Here is a 17,088-nt window from a genome sequence, read left to right as displayed (position 1 = left end):
TCAGCCCCACCCAGACACCACAAGACGCGGGGTGATGAACCTTCACACACGGCATGGCCGGAGACGGAACCTAACACACATGGGCACACAACACAACCTACACCGAGTGACTCACAACTCCCGATGAGCTCTGAAACCCACAGCCACACCCAGACACCACACATGCGGTGTGACCCACGCCGGCACTCAGCGAGGCAGGCACTGCCCCGGGTCGCACGTGACCACCCAAATATTGTCCACACACAGGCACAAACATGACAATCAAAACGGATGCAACATTCTCCGACACAAATAGCCACACCCAGACCCCTGCACACGGTGCACGGCCACAGCTACATTAGCATAACACATACCAGTTTTCCCACAGACACACAATATGTATTGACTCAGTGACACCCAGATGCCACACTCAACACATCTATGTAAACAATGCGCTAGTAAGTGTCCCAAACATTCTACACCCGCGGAATGACACCCAATGTGTGCAGACACACCACGTTTAGGGACACACCTGTGGCCGTCCCCCAGCCCCACCACAGAGAGAAATGCACACCGATCCACATCATAGCGCCTGGCGACCCGGGCGCACAGGCTCAGAATGATTTGCAGCACAGACAGACTGACTGTGCCACACAGTATACCCCGGGGCACAATGCCATTCAGATGCGTAGTTAGAACAACATGAATGGACCCACGGAGAGACCTACACTGCACAGCGACACATAGAAAAAGCCCCAAACAGCACATGCCCAGAGTAAGACATCCTGCTCTATTTTGGTGCATCACGGAGGACAGAACCCAGAGCGGTGCCCCACGGGGGAGGGAGCCCCATGCAGCTGGGGCACGGTCTACCCGGACCACGACGCCTAAATGCAACACGCAGAGTAGGGCATGCAGTATCTCCTCTGACTGACAAGCCACATCCGAACTACACCCACACACGGCCCGGTGCATGATGCACTCCAACACGCATGGCCACACCAACACACAAACACAACATACACAGAGTCCCACACGGACACAGAATGACACAAAGCACACCGACACAGTATTTCCCGGCACCATCTTTCACAAAACACCGTGCGTCGCAATAAAACAGCAGATGTGATCCACTGGCCCAGCCAACACCCGGGCCCGCAACGACAGCACGCACACCACCGGGGCGACGCCCTCCAATGCAACAGAATACACAGCCACACAAACAGCACGCTCTGCGCGCGGGCACCCAGGCTGTGTTCATGGCGGGGAAAGGAGAGGCCCCCGCGATGGACACGCCTAGACATGACACACAGGGTTGCATCTCTGAATGACAGCTCACCATGACACACGCAAGCCCCATAACGAGACGCAACGCACAGCGACGTTACAGAACGGCACATGCGAGCAGAGTGACGCACGGTGACTCCTAGGGTGACCCACGATGCAGAATGCCACCACACGCAGCAGCACCGAGATAACACACGGACCTGGACGTGTGCATCTGGACACAGACGGGACCGTCTTCCGGCCACACACGAGGAGACATTGGCACGCTACCATGAGACACACACCTTGCACACGCTGACCTCCGGGACACAGCCCGCACCTGCAGGGATCTCGCAGATGGAACCCCTCTCCCTCCCATGTCATATGTCACGAAGAGACACGGCCCCACCAGCCACAGGGAATCGAGACACTCATGCACAAACACGTCTGGCGACACACCCAGCAACGCCAAACGGCACACACGGACACACCGGGTGGCAACAGCACAGCTCGTGCAGGTGCCATGCCTGCTCCAGGGCACACTTGTGATTCCCCCCTCGGGGTGCAACACAGCGGGAGAGTGATGGGGACACCCCCCGGGCACACCCAGACACCAAGCGCATGCCCGCGGGGAGAAAACACTGCCCCTGGGCACTCACTCCTGAGGCTGCAGCCCGGGCGCCCCCCCCCCCCCCCCCCCCCCCCGCTAGCCGCCACCCTTGTGGCCTGACCCGGGTCTCTCTGCGCCTCTTATCCTCCCTCTCTGGTTCCTAGGCCTCACCTCGGGCCCCTCCCTCAGCCTCTCCTGCTCTGGGAGCCTCCAGGTCCTGCCTTGCCTTGGTCTCTGCCTTTCCCTGTCTCTGTTGTTCTCTCCTCTATGCCTTCATCTCTATGTCTTGGGGCTCTGTCTCAAGTCTAAGTATCTCCGACTCTCTGTTCATTTGCCTGTTTCCATTTCTCTCTCTCTGGCTCTGTCTCTCGGCCTCTTCGTGCCCCTCGGGTGTTTCTTTCATTCTGTCTCCTGTCACTGTCTCTCTGTCTCCATCTCTGTCTGTGCTCTCTCTCCATGTCCCTGTCTCTTGCTGACCCTAGGTCTCTCTGTCTCTGTCTGTGACTCAGTTTCTCTGTCTCACTGTCTCCCTGCCTCCAGACCTCCCTTTGGCTTTCTCTCTGTCTCTCTGTCTCTGGCTCTGCCTCTCCCTCTGGGCCTCTCCATGCTTGTCTCTGCCTCGGTTGGTCTCCTCTATCCACCAGCACAGCTGGGGGACAGCCTTGCCCTTTCTAGTTCCACCCAGGCCCACTCAGGGCCAAGAGGCCAGAGGCAGAGGCCGCGGCTGCCCGGGTCAGAGGCCATGGAAACGAGACCTCCAGCCCCAGCCCCTGCACAGCCGTGCCTCAGTGCAGACCTTAGTGAAAACTAATGGGGTAGGGGGAACAATCCAAGAGAGGGAGACAGATGGAGAGGGGAGAATTTGAAAAAAAATCAAAGAGATGGAGAGAGGAGATGTGGCGGTGAGGGGAAAGCAGAAGCTGGGATCAAGACGTGGAAGTTAGAGCAGACAGAAGTTTTGTCTCCAAAGAGACCAACTCAGACAGAAAAACGGAGCAAAGGCTGGCCTCGGGAGAGGCCAGGGTGGGCAACAATGAGGTCACAGTGGGAAAGGCACTTGCCTCTGAACGGAAGTTCTGGGATGTGGGGGTCAGTCGGTAGGACACACGGCTCCAGAGCCAGCTCCCTCCAGCCCAGGGAGGGGCTGAGCCGGGGGGTGGGGGTGACTCAGGGCCCCAGAGCTTCCTGTGACTCAGCCCTCGGTCCCAACCCTGAAGGGGGGAGTGGAGAGGGAGAGGGGTCTCTGTAAAAGAGAGGGAGGAGGAATACCAGAGGACCTCCCTGCCTAGGTTGCCCACCTCAGAGGAGGGGGTGGGGCTGCTGATTGGGACTTTGATGGGAGGAGAGGTCTGGGGGCCTGGACTCCTGGGTCTGAGGGAGGAGGGGCTGGGGGCCTGGACTCCTGGGTCTGAAGGAGGCGGGGACTGGGGGTCTGGACTCCTGGGTCTGAGGGAGGAGTGGCTGGGGCCTGGAACCCTGGGTCTGAGGGAGGAGGGGGTGCAGGGCTGGAGTCTGGGTCTGAGGGAGGCGGGGACTAGAGGCCTGGACTCTTGGGTCTGAAGGAGGCGGGGTCTGGGGGTCTGGACTCCTGGGTCTGAGGGAGGAGCGGGTGCAGGACTGGAGGCTGGGTCTGAGGGAGGAGGGGCTGGGGGCCTGGACTCCTGGGTCTGAGGGAAGAGGGGCTGGGGGCCTGGACTCCTGGGTCTGAGGGAGAAAGGGCTGGGGGCCTGGACCTCTGGGTCTGAGGGAGGAGGGGCTGGGGGCCGGACTTCTGGGTCTGAGGGAGGAGGGGCTGGGGGCCTGACTCCTGGGTCTGAGGGAGGAGGGGCTGGGGGCTGGACTTCTGGGTCTGAGGGGGGAGGGGCTGGGGGCAGGACTCCTGGGTCTGAGGGAAGAGGGGCTGGGGGCCTGGACCTCTGGGTCTGAGGGAGGAGGGGCTGGGGGCTGGACTTCTGGGTCTGAGGGGGGAGGGGCTGGGGGCCTAGACTGGGGTGTGAGGGAGGAAGGGGTTGGATCATATACTCCTGGTCCAGGAAGGCTAGAAGAACTGATTCCAAAGTCCCTGGGACTTTTCCTTGGCCTTGTCCCAGCTGCCCCACCTTCGTCCCAGCCCCATCTCCGGGCCTGGAAAGGACCCAGGTGCCTTGGGGCCCAGCCGGAAGGGGCTAAGGACAAAGAGTTGTTTAACTGGGCAGGGTGGTGGAGGGGAGTGAAGAAGAGGGTGTCTCAGGCGGAAAGGTCACTCGTCGCCCCGGGCTTGTGCAGGGAAAGGCGGGGCCGGGCCGGGAGGAAGACATCCTTCAAGAAAGTCAGAGGCTTGTGGAGGCAAATCCTCCACTGCTGTTCTTTTTGAACTAGGCGTTTGCAGGCTTCAGGGCATGAGATACCGCCACCTAGTGGTGTCTTTGGGAACTGCAGGCATCTACTTGTCCAGACTAGTTTCCAGTCAACATATATTGAACACCTACTGAGTGCCTCTAAGTGTTGAGGGTGAAGTAAAAACAAAGCAGACAAGGGGTGCCTGGGTGGCTCAGTTGGTTAAGCGTCCTGCTCTTGATATTGGTTCAAGTCATGATTTCACGGTTTGTGAGTTCCAGTCCCTCTTCCTTGCCTCGGGCTCTGAGGTGACTTGGGGAAATCTGCTCGGGATTCTCTCTCTTCTCTCTCTGCCCCTCCTCCCCTCCCCCCCCCCCCCCACTGGGTGGCTCAGTCAGTTAAGAAAAACAGGCACAATTCCTGCCCTCATGTTGCTTCCAGATTAAGGAAGTTTTGTGGCTGCGTTAATCTCCCTCACTGTGTCTCTCTCTTTGCTTCTCTCTCTGTATCTCACTGGCCTTGCTGTTTAGTTTCTATCTCCTGGTCTTTGTCTCCAAGTGCATGCCTTCTTCTTTTCTCCTTTTTCTTTCTCTTTTTTTGTTTATTTTATCCCTTATATATTTCTGTTCCAGACCAATTAAAAACTATGTTAAATTATATATATATTTATATGTATATATATCAAATTATAAATATTATATAATTAATTGTATCTCATTATCTGGGAGTTCACAGACCTTGGTTCAAACCTTGCCGTGGCCCCTATTTTTGTGTGGAATATAACACACATATAGCCTGGGTTAGCAACAGACCTGTGTTCACGTCTGTCTAGCTCTGCTATCCTTAGCTGTTATGTCCTGCAAAGTGGGGGATGATACCCATGTCACAGGCTTGCTTGAGAATCAGGTGAATATCCAGAGTCCTCAACACAGGACCTGGTATATGTTAAGCACCTGGGGTACATTGTCTCTAAACTGGCTGCCAGTGTTTCCTCCCATCTGTGCTGCCATGTGGCCTCAAGCTGGCTGGCTTGTGACTTGTTTGTTGCAGAAATGATGGTGGGCCAGCTTGAGGTCCAGTTGTTTAGAGAACAAGAAGCTTCTGCTTTTGTTCTCTTCGAACTCTAAGCCTAACATGCTGTGAGGAAGCCCCTGGAGAGGCCATGCAGGAGGGAATCAAGGCAGCCTGGCCAATAGCCCCAGACTAGCCCCAAGTGAATGCAGCTGCATGAGTGACCTCTGGAGGGACAAGCAGAAATGCAGTGAACCCTCAGGGTAGGGAGAAATGATATACTTTTCGTTTTAAAACACTAAATTTTGTAGTGATTTGTTACCCAATAATAACAATAAATATCATACTCTTTTGTTCAGTTTCAGGTTTGAAGTTTCCCATGATAAAAAAAATATATGTATACATATCAATATGTATATAGTCGACCCTTGAAGAATGAGGGGTTAGAGGTGCGGACCCCTCACACAGCTGAAAAATCCACATGTAAACTTTTTTTAAGTTTATTTATTTCTACAGCTCGAGTGAGGGATGGGCAGGGAGAGAGGGAGAGAGAGAGAATCCCAAACGGTCTCTGCACTTTCAGCGCAGAACCCACCACGGGGCTTGAATTCGAGAAACTGTGAGATCATGACCTGAGCTGAAACCAAGAGTTGGACGCTTAACGGACTGAGCCACCCAGCTGCCCCCCTCCAAAAACACGTATAACTTTTGACTCCCCCCGAACTTAACTACTAATAGCCTATAGTTGACTGGAAGCCTTACTGATAACATAAGCATCTGATTAACGCATGTTTTGTATGTTATATGTATTATATACTGTATTCTTACAATAAAGTAAGCTAGAGAAAAGAAAATGTTAAGAAAATCATGAGGAAGAGAAGATACATTTATAGTACTGTTATAGTATAGTTATTTAAGGATCAACTCTGTGTGTGTGTGTGTGTGTGTGTGTGTGTGTGTGTATAATGGAGTAGATAATGGAAATTGCACTTTATAAATTGCAGATAGTATCATTTTGCTTCTCTTTTCACCTCTGGGTCTTCCTTGACTCTTTCAATCTCTATCTATAATACTTTTTTCCTCTCTCTCTCTGTTATGTCTATTCCTATCTTGCCAATACTCTTCCTGTCACCTTCTCTCCATTTACTTTGCTCTACTACATTGGCCTTCCTGCTGATCCTCAAACCTGCCAAGCTCTTTCCTGCTTCAGGATCTTGACACTTGCTTATCCCTCTGCCTGAATGTTTTGCCCTCCAATCTCCTCATGAATCATTCTTTCACTTCATTCAGTTCTTTGCTCAAATATAGCATCTTTCTTGACCATCTCTTCAAAAATGGTCCCCTCCTGCTCCATAAAGAATACGGTATCCTATTTAATTTCTATGTCTTCATGGCACTTAGGACTATCTAAATAATCCTGTTTTCTTATTTGTCTAATTGTTTAGGACAGGGATCTTGCCATCCTCAGTTTCAGAACAGTGTCTGGCAATAGGAGGTGCTTAATGGATATTTGTGAAGGAATGCTCTTATTCAATGGTACTGATTGGTTCTCCTTATACTCTACCCTCTTACCCTGTGCCACACCATCTTGGAGATGGGAAGGACGTCATTTCTTCATTCCCCTGTCCCTCCCCCTGCCCCATTAGTTGAGTTGCTGTCTGTGGTTCTGAGACCCAATCTTCTGGATCTGTCCTTGGTGCTGATTAGGGCTCTCCCTTCCATTAAGCGGAAGAGGTCAGGGGAATCTTGGGAAAGGAGTGATGTGTGTGTGTGGTGGATCTAGGCACCGGGACATCTGGATCACTGAGAGAAGGCAGACATCTGAGTTCCCAAAGGAGGGAGTGCCTGGGTCGCTGCGAGTTCACTAGGTATTTGTCCTAACTGTTTATCTGCTTATCTATTCATGTATACATACATTCATATATATACTTTTTATTTTAGAAAACTTCAAACATACAGAAGCGAAAAGAAGGGTATAGTAAACTGCAGTATACCCACTTAACTACCGGCTCATGGCTAATTGCATTTCACCTATGCCTCCGCCCACTTCCTCACTTCCTCTATTATTTTAATGCAAATCCCAGACATGATATCATTTAATTATATGTCGTATTTTCAATTTTGTTTCTTTTCATTCAGGTATGGTTTACACGTCGTAAGGTTTGCAAATCTTAAGTGTACAGATTGATGCAACTCTACCTGTGTATAGACACGTGTGACCACCACCTTGATCAAGCCATAGGGCACCTCCATTGCCACACTGGGTTCTTGGGTACTCTGTCCCAACTGATACACCAGGGATAGCCCCTATTCTGACCTCCACCACCAAAGATCGAAAAGCCACAATGTGGAAGTCCAAAGACCTGGGCTCTAGCCTTAACTTTGCTGTTGGCATTAATTTTTTTTTTTGTATGAAAATACCATATGTGCAGAAAGTACATAACATTCAGAGGTATATTTTGGACAAATAATTATATTGTGAACCCCCATGAAATCACCATGGACTCTCAGGGAGAATATTGCTACTCCCCAGAATCTTTCTGTGCATTCCTTTATGACAACATTCTCTTCCCAGCTTCCAGAGGAAATCACCCTCCCCACTTAGAAGGAACTTTGCTCCTCCTAACCCACAGCCCTCACGCACTGTGCTTTCTTAGTCTCTCCTTCTCCCTCCAGCCCTTCAACACTAAGTGGACCCTGGCCCTAGAGACCAAGAACGAGAGACCAGCCTCCCTCCTCATCTCCCATCCCTCCTGGTCTGCCCCCTGCATGGTCACAGGGAGAGCTCCCCATCATCTGGCTTCCACCATGCCATTCCCCTGATCTGTGCCCTTCCACGGATCCCCACTGGTTGTAGGGAAAAGTTCAGAAACATTATCCTCACCTGCTATTTTAGGCCCTCCAGGGACCCTGCCACCCTCTTCATCCTCACCTCCCTTCCTCACACTGTATACACGGACCAAGCCTTTATGAATACTGTCCTTACCCGGAATGCCTTTCCTCCTGCTCCTTTGCCAATTCCTACTAGTTATTTAGATGTCTTCTAGGAGACTAATTCCTATCAGCCTTCCCTGGTCTTCCCCTTTGGAGCTCCCTTACACCCTCACACCTCATGCTTTACCAGTCGTGAGCCTCCAGGTTTTTCACTGTCTCCTTCCAGACCAGGAGGGCAGGGTTGGGTCTGACTCATTGCTGGGTCCCTGGCATCACCCAGCACGGCATAGATTATAAATGTTTGCTGACTCTCCCTCCCTGCAGCTGCCTCTGTGTCTTACTTGCTCCTGCGTTTGTCCTGCTGTCTTCTTGCAATTTAACAAATATTTCCTGAGGGCTTGGCATGGGCTGGTCTCTGCCTGGAATGTTCCCTACTCTGTCCATACGATGACCTTCTACTCACCTTCAGGACCCAGCACACCTTCTGTCCTTTATAAAGCCGCTCTGATGCTCCATAGCTTCAACCCTCAATCAGAGGTTTCTTCTTTATCTGCTAGCCCTTCCAGCCCAACCATTCCCCTATATACTGCCCTGATCTGTCTGGGATTATAGTCACCTGGGCTCTAGCCTGTGTCCCCCATCAGACCAAGAACTTCTCAAGTGTAGGATTTACCAGGATCACCCAGCACAGAAGAGCGAATTACAAATGTTTGTGGACCCTTTCCTGAGATTACTTCTCCTTCTGTGTCCTCTATCTTTGCGCTGGCTAATCCCTCTGCCTGGAATGCTGTTCCTTTCTCTGTCCATATGGCATGCTTTAAGACCTGTCACCAGGTTCTCCTTCCTCTGGCACCCTCTCCAACTCTGTCTTCTTTTGTATGTGCATGTCCCTCCATCATAACTTGTGGCTGTCTGAGTGTGGGTCTGCCTCCCTTGCATCAGACTAAGAGCTCCTCTGGGCCAGGGAGTCACCTCTGTAGCCCCAGTGCCCAGAGCATGGCCAGGAACAGAGGATCGCAATGAATGATGGATACCAGGGTGTATAAATCTAAGTTTGGTAAATTGAATGCTGTTCCCTTACCATCTTTCAGCTTCATTTCCAAGATCTGTGTCTGAAGCAGTAGTCTGCGTGTAAATGGACACTTAGAGGATTAAGGGCTCTCCTTTCTTCTCCCACCTTACATAAATCCCCTCTCAGGGCTGCAGAATGTCTTCTCCTCCACGGAGTGTTCCACACAGTGTTCCTTCTGACCAGGGGCCTCTCTATACAGTGAATGAAGTGGGGGCAGAGGGCTCATGCTCATGGATTTCATTGGTCTTACCTCATACCCCTTCACCTAAAAGAAGCTCACCTGATAAAACAATGGGAGGACTGAGTTACTGTTGCCCACTGAGAGTCAACACCCTGAAAGGATGGGGCTCTGTCTTACAGGGTGCAGCGTAAGCTTTGAGGTGATGACCATTATACAGTGCTGTCTCCCCCACAGCCTGAATACATGGGTCTGGGTATCAGGGGGTGGCAGGGAGTCCTCTCACCTACAACCCTCTTGCAGAATTTTTGCTTCCTGGTCCCACGACCTTGAGCTTTGCTTGTTTGGAGGTCTTGGTTCCCAAGGAAAGAATGCTTCCACTAGAGGGCACAGCAGTGTTTCCAGTGAATTGAAGGTGAGACTGCCACCTGGGCATTTGGGGCTCCTCATGCCACTGAGCCAACGGGCATGTCTGGAACCGAAGACATTCCCTGGAGCACTTCTCAGAGGCTCCATGTCCCATGGTAAAACAAACAAACAAACAAAACAAAAAACCAGACCACTAAGGATTTAGACCTTTTAGGAATGAGTGTTTGGGTCACCCCACTTGTTAAAGGACACTCTCTAGCTGAGGGCAAAGGAAACTTGGAATGAGTAATGGAAGGAGGAAATCATACATTTCATATCAACTATGGCTTTGTGACCAATTACAGAAATGTGAACTATAATAGGTATGCATATTTTCTTCTTCACTTGTTTTCCTCCTCCTCTTTTTTCTTCCTTTTTATCTTTTCATCTACCTATCAATCCTGCTTGTAATCTTGCCTCTTATTTCCCTTCATTATTTTATATCCATAGTGGTGGTAGTCCCGATGTTCATAAATGAACATTTTGTCGATAGCACCCACCCTACCTCTCCACTGCCTTTTCCTTGTCATCAAGACCAAATATTTCTCATGCACTGCAGTTAGGAAATTGCAATGGCTAGTTGTTGGGTGAGTAATAAAAAAGGGTTAATGACCACAGATCAAGATGAGAAAGAGACATGTGTGAAGAGATAGGCAAAAAGAATGACACACAAGTTTAAGTCCGTTTAGGTCAGAACGCAGACAGTAATGATACTAAGCATCATTTGGATAATTCACAACCAGTCAACACAATAGAGACCATGTTTCCTGGATCTATTCACTCAGTCACTCCTTTACATTTAACACATTACCTAACATGCAAGGGGTTCATGTCTTGAGATGGTTAACTGAAGTCTTCTTTATCCCTTTGCTCATTGGTTGTAACCAAATAAATAACTTTAAGACAGGGGTATGTGTTAGTTTTCTCCACTCCACCCATTTTGTCATTTCTGCACCAAGAAAGTGCTTTTTAAAAAATTTTAGGGGCACCTGGGTGGCTCAGTCAGTTGAGTGTCGACTTTTATTTCTGCTCAGGTCTTGATCTCAGAGCTGTGGGATTGAGCCCCGCATCAGGCCCTGCACTGAGTGTGGAGCCTGCTTGGAAGTGTCTCTCTCTCTTTCTCTCTTTCTCTCCCTTTGCCCCTCTCCCTCACTCGCTCTCTCTCTCTCTCTCCCTAAAATAAAAAAAATTAAAAACTATTATAAAAATTTAAAACATTTTATGGAAAATAATATACATATAGAAAGAACACAAATCATCAGCAAATAGCTGAGTGAATTCTTGGATCAAGAAACACAAGGACCAGACCCCAGAAATCCTCTTGTCCCCTCTTTCAGCCACTGAGAATCTTGACTTCTAATTGTATACCTTAGTGTTGCCCAGTTTGGAACTTGTTATAAATGGAATCGTACAGAATGGTCTCTTGTGTGTCTTATCCTTTTGCTTGACATCATTTGCGAGACTCATCCATGGTGTTGCATGTAGGAGCAGACTGTTCATTCTCATTGCTGTATAGCACTCCACTATGTGATGAGGGACAATTTATCTGCTGTTTATAGTTATTTTGGTTGTTTCTAGTTTGTGGTTATTATGAACTCTTCAGCTAGGAACATTCTAGGACATGTCTTTTGGAGGAAATATATAAACTAATGTCCGTTGGGGAAATATACCCAGGTATACTCACGTGTTCTGTGTCCCGAGGAAGGGCTCTGTGCAAACAGAAATGCTTTTAGTTTAAGCAGAATCTAACTCAACATGTCCAATCATCCAACTGTTGATTCTCACTCCCATCCATCTGTCCCTCTCTTTGGTAAATGGCACCACCATTTCCCCTATTCTTCAGGTCAAAACCTTGGAATCATCTTGAGTGTTTTTTTTCCCCCTTCATACTCATCAGCCAATGTATCAAGTCTTGTCAGCTCTACCAACAAAACCCATCTCTCATCTAATCCCTTACACTACCTCTGTGGCTATCCCAATCATTACTTGCCTGGACTGGTGCAGTAGCCACCTCACAGGCCCTGGTTTCCATTCTTGCCACAGGGATCTTTTTTAAGTGGAAAGCATGTACACAAGAGGACATGCTCTTTGACTCCATTTATATGATGTTCAATATTAGGCAAAATTGATGTATGCTAGAAGTCAGAGTAATGGCTACCTCCAGGGTAGGAAGTGTCTGTGAAGGGCTATGTGGGAGGATTTGTGGACAGGGACTGGAAGTGTTCTGTATCTTGATCTAGTGGAGGTCACTCAGGGGTATACATATGGAAAAATGGCTTTATGCATTTTACTTTATGTATTTCATGTTTCAATGAAATTGAATTATACATGCTTAAAATTATATATGCATATTATAATACATAACATTATGTACACATTATGCAAGATATAATAATATACTATACATATAATATTATATAATATATATTTATGTAAAACATGGAAGCCCCCTGATGTAAATTCTCCAAAGGATTCTGTGTCACTATGGAATCAGCCAGAAAAACAGAACCAGCCGGAGATATGTATTAAGAGATTTATGGCAAGGAATTGGCTCATGTGATTGTGCACGCTGGCCAGGCGAGTTCAAAATCCATAAAGTAGGCTGTCAGGAGACGTAGGCTGGAACTCTTGGGCATGGGCTGAAGATGCTGTCTACAAGCAGATTTCTTTTTCAGGCAAGCCTCAGCTGTGCTTTCAAGGAGTTTTCATCTGGCTGAATCAAGCCCACCCAGATGATCTTGCATAATCTCCCTTACTCACGGTCCACTGACCATGGACTATAATCACATCTACAAAACACCTTTGCAATGACACTGAGACTAGTGTTTGAATGAATAATGGAGACTGCAGCCTAGCCAAGTGGACACATCAGGCTGACCATCCCATCTTCGAACCACATTTGCAATAAAACCCAAAGTCTACTTCCTGCACTAGAAAGGTCAGTTTCTTGAAGGTAGGGACACTTTAAAAAAATTTTTTTTTTCATTTTTGAGAGAGAGAGAATGAATGGGGGAGGAGCAGAGAGAGAGGGGGGACAGAAGATCTGAAGCAGGCTCCCGGCTCTGAGTTGTCTGCACAGAGCCCAACGCAGGGCTCAGTCTCACAAACCGGGCGATCGTGACATGAGCCAAGATCAGACGCTCAACTGACTGAGCCACCCAGGCGCCTTAAGCAGGGACTTTCTTGCCTGTTTCATTCATTGTCGTATGCTCAGAAATTTGAACAGCGTCTGGCACATGGCAGGTGCTCAATAAATATGATGAATGAATGGATATTGACATCCAGCTTCCCCTTTTATGTCAGGATATGTAGATGTCTAGAACCCTTCTCCCCTGGACCTCTTCAGAAGGTAGAGGCATCTCTGAGATGCTTTCCTCTTCATAAGGCTGCCTGTTAAGGAAGTTAGAAGAGGTGGGGATCCATCCTCGCTCTGCCACTTACTCTGAGAATCACTATCTCTCACCATGCCTTGGGCAACTTGTCTGCCAAATGGGGATGCAACTCCCTTTCTTGTGTGCCTCTTGGGGTCATTGGGAGGATTGGGTGGAAAGGTTGTGGAAAGACATTGTAAAGCACGTCCACAAGAGGACATGCTGTAGGATTCCGTATGTGTGAAGTTCACGTGTTCACATAAGTTTCCTGCACACCCCGTGGTCCTTCCTACCTCTAGATCTGTGTCCAAGCTGTCTTCTCTGCCTAAAATGCCCTTCCTCCTGCTTCTCTTGGCCAAGACCTCTTTATTCCTTTAGGGGTTTGCTTAAGATTCACTTCTTCCAGGAAGTCTTCCCCAATCTCCATAGCTTGGAGAATTCTTCTTGGTTCAGCTTTGCCTTGAGTGTTTTTTCTGTTAAATTCATCAACACCTGTGTGTTTGGGAGGTAAGATGGCCTCATGGTTGATGGGGCTGGGAGTCACGCTCCGGGCTCTCCATTCATGAGACACACAAGCTTGAGTAGGTGCCCTCACCCCTCATTTGCTCATGGGGATTGTGACAATGGCCCATTCACGTTGAGCGGCTGTCATGTCCCAATTATTCCATGGGCATCCCCTTAGATTTTGACCACAACCACTGCAAAGTAGATCTTGTCATTATTGGAGGTTTTATTTTCACCTCTGCCTTATAGGTGAGAAAGGTGCAGAGAGGTCAAGTAACTAGCCCAAGGTCACCCACAGGCTAAAGGGTAGAGCTGGGACTCAAACCCATGCAGGCTGGCTCCAGAGTTTGGGCTCCTAGCTTCTAGGATATGCTGCCTCTTGAACCTCTCACGGCGATACTAACAAAGACATTGTCGTAGCTCCAAGCTGGCTCTGGAGGGACAGGACAGGAAACCAGGTGGTGGGGTGCCGGGGCCTGACTGGTGCTCAGTAATAGCTATTATTAGGATTGCTCTTCATGTGGACCAGGATGTGGCTGTTTCTCCCCACCATGAGATGATGGGGACCTTTCCCAATTTCTTCCAGGCCTGATAATCAGATCAGGCCTGCAGGGTAGGGGTAGGGAAGGGACGGAGAGAGACAGACAGACAGACAAGAGGGCAACTGTTGTTTGACATCATTTCCCAGTGAGCCACATTACAGAGGCTGAAGTTGTGTGAAGTTGGGAGTAGTGGGTCCGTGCCTGCCCCCAGCATCCTGCTCATGAAGAGGCTGGAGGGGCTTCTAGGAGGAGGGCAGGAGGGGGCCTCCAAGAGTGCCAGCCAGCAGGGGGACCATGAGGAGCAGGGCCATGCCGTGGGGCGCCTGGGAAGGGGTGGCAGCAGCCGAGGCGGCGGTGAAGGGCTGGGTCACGGAGTCCCTGTTGCAGAGTTGCCCCTCACAGCAGGAGCCCTGAAGGTCAATGTTTGTCCAGGGACTGGAGGTGCCCTTGATGGTGCAGGACGGCCGGTGGCAGGTCCTGATGTATACTGGGACTGAGAAATTGCCTGGACGGGGGTAGTGAGGAGGGGTGAGAACTGAGGGAGGCAGCTGCACCTGAACTCACCTCAGAGGCCAGGGCCACAAACGGGTCCTCAGACTTCCCATCTCTCCTCAGACTAGGACCCTGCCTCCTCCCTCAGACCAGGGGCATGGCTTCTTCTTACAGACTGGGCCATGCCTTCTCCTTCCAGACCAAGGCTCTGCCTCCTCTCTCAGACCAGACCCATGCCTCTTTCCTTAGACCAGGTCCATGTCTCCCTGTCAGGCTTGTCTGGTGCCTCTACCCTCAGGCCTGCCCTGCCTCCACACCCTTTGCCCGGGCTCTGCCCCCACTCCCAGCCCCTCACCGACGGTCATTTGGCCATTGCCCTGGAAGCAGACGCTTTGGTCCTGATGACACTGGACCCGTCGGGACTTCTCCGGGGTGCAGTCCTCCGGGTGGATCCCCAGGCAGGCGTAGCACTCCATGCCGCTGAGAGTCGGCGGGTTGGGCGCTGGCAAGAGAGCGTAGACGCACACTCAGGGAATGGTTTCGAGATACGGTCGTGCGGGTTGCGCACTGCATCGTGTTTTTAGCCTAGTCCGACGTGAAGGCCTGAATCCTAGCAAGGGGGAGGCGGGGCTAGTGGGGACCACGCCCCTCCCTGCCCGGGCCGAGGCCCCTCCCAGCCGCCCCCAGCCCCGCCCTCCGGCTCACCCGGGCTCAGATTGGGGATGGTGTCGTGGGTCATGAGGTCGGCGTTGCACAAGTCGGTCGTGCAGCCGCGCACCACCGAGTAGTCGGGCGGCAGCGCGCGGTCGTCGGACAGCATCTGGCCCGTAGGCGGGCCTGTCCAGCAGCCCTTCTGTACTACGGTCACCGTGGCGCGGTACCCTGGGGGCGGGAGGGGACCGGGGCCTGGAACGCTGCCTTGTCCCTGCCTTCTTCCTCCTCCCCCACCTCTCCGGGCTCGACCTCTCCCTCTCGCCTCCAATCTCTCCCTCCTCCTCCGCTCTTCTCTCGCACTCACCTCGCCTCTCCCTTTCCTTCCTCTCCCTTCAAACTCCTATTTCCCCCACACCTCCTCCCTTCCGCAACCCTTTCTGCCCCTCTCCCCCACCTCCTCGCTCGTGCTGTCTCCTCCTACCCCACTCACGCCCCTCATCCCCAGTTTCTCTCCCACCCCTCCCTCCTCCTCCCTGCCTCCACCTCCGCTCTCTGTCCATAGCTGTCCCCACTTCTTCTCCCCAGTCCCTCCAACCCCTTGGCTCTCGCCCTCTGCCCCCCTCCATCCCTAATCTCTGATCTCGGTCTCTGCCCCACCCCTTTCCCTTCTGCGCGCGCTTCTCCTTTTTCTGCCATTTCTCCATCCCTCACCAGTGTCCAGGGACAAGACTGCCTCAGAGCACCCGTGGGGACAGGAGATGTTGCGGAATTTCACAGCACTGAGGTCAAAGGGCCCGAAGTAGATGTGTTGAAAGCTGTAGCATTGCTGGGCTTGGGACTCTGCCGAGAGAAGCAGGGTGGAGGGGGTGAGAGGAGCAGGCTGGGTTTGGGGCTGTTCCAGGAACTCCCCCCTGCGAGTGACAATCTCACCAGCCAGGCTGTTCTGCTCTGAGGGGAACCAGGCCTCGTTGTGGTGAGAGAATCGGGGTCTGCCACTGTGGTTGGTCATGACTGTGTCTACCTCCGGGCACAGTATTGGCCTCTGTGCATCTGCCAGGCCTGGTTCCCTCCCCCAGGTGTTCCGGATCTCCACCCTCCTCCAGGAAGCCCTCTAAGATTTAAATAAAGGAGGAAATGATTCACTCCTGCTCTGCCTGTCCCTCTCCCAGCTAAACTCAGGATGTCCTAGCACTAAAAGGCCATGGATAGAAAATAGACTTCAGCATAGGCAATGGGACTTGCCATCTTGTACTACAAATATACACACACAGCCAGCCCTGGGGGATACACTCACAAAACTAAAACACTGACATAAACACAACATAACGAAATGGGCACAGGCTCATGCACGTCTCACAAACAGACCCAGAATCTCCTGAGCGTCCGTGCAGAGTTCTACATTCCCACGTAAGACAAGTACTGCCCAGACCCTCCAATGGAAACTTCCCCAACCAAGACACGTGACAGAAAATGTACGATGCGGAGCCAAGAACAACACGCAGAGAGCCCCAGGGACAGAGGAAGTCATACCCAGAGGGAGAGACAAGTGACGGCCTCAAGCGTCATAGACACAAATAAAACGAGAGACCACAATTACGCGAAGTTAGAGATCCAAAAAAGAGGGCCACGAGAACATACAGTTTAAAGCCATAAACAGGTACGAGACACAGGAGAGACATAGGCGTAGATACACAGAGAGACGGGCGCGAGTGAAGATACCCGAGCACATATGCGCACAGACACAAATGCGG

General features: G+C 50.9%; 1 protein-coding gene across 1 annotated transcript; it reads right to left on the bottom strand.

Annotated features, from left to right (window-relative positions):
• Window positions 1–13,862: 13,862 nt before the first annotated feature.
• Window positions 13,863–16,346, bottom strand: LYPD5 (LY6/PLAUR domain containing 5). Its single transcript, XM_042970101.1, has 5 exons — window positions 16,268–16,346; window positions 16,049–16,177; window positions 15,389–15,565; window positions 15,039–15,185; window positions 13,863–14,696 (listed from the first exon to the last, which is right to left on the bottom strand). Exons 1-5 carry the CDS (start codon window positions 16,344–16,346, stop codon window positions 14,434–14,436), a joined length of 795 nt encoding a protein of 264 aa, XP_042826035.1. The 3' UTR covers window positions 13,863–14,433.
• Window positions 16,347–17,088: the final 742 nt, after the last annotated feature.

Source organism: Panthera tigris, chromosome E2 (assembly GCF_018350195.1).
Source record: "Panthera tigris isolate Pti1 chromosome E2, P.tigris_Pti1_mat1.1, whole genome shotgun sequence".
Lineage (NCBI taxonomy): Eukaryota > Metazoa > Chordata > Mammalia > Carnivora > Felidae > Panthera > Panthera tigris.
The sequence above is the reverse complement of the archived record's forward strand: the minus strand, read 5'-3'. Positions and strand labels throughout refer to the sequence as shown.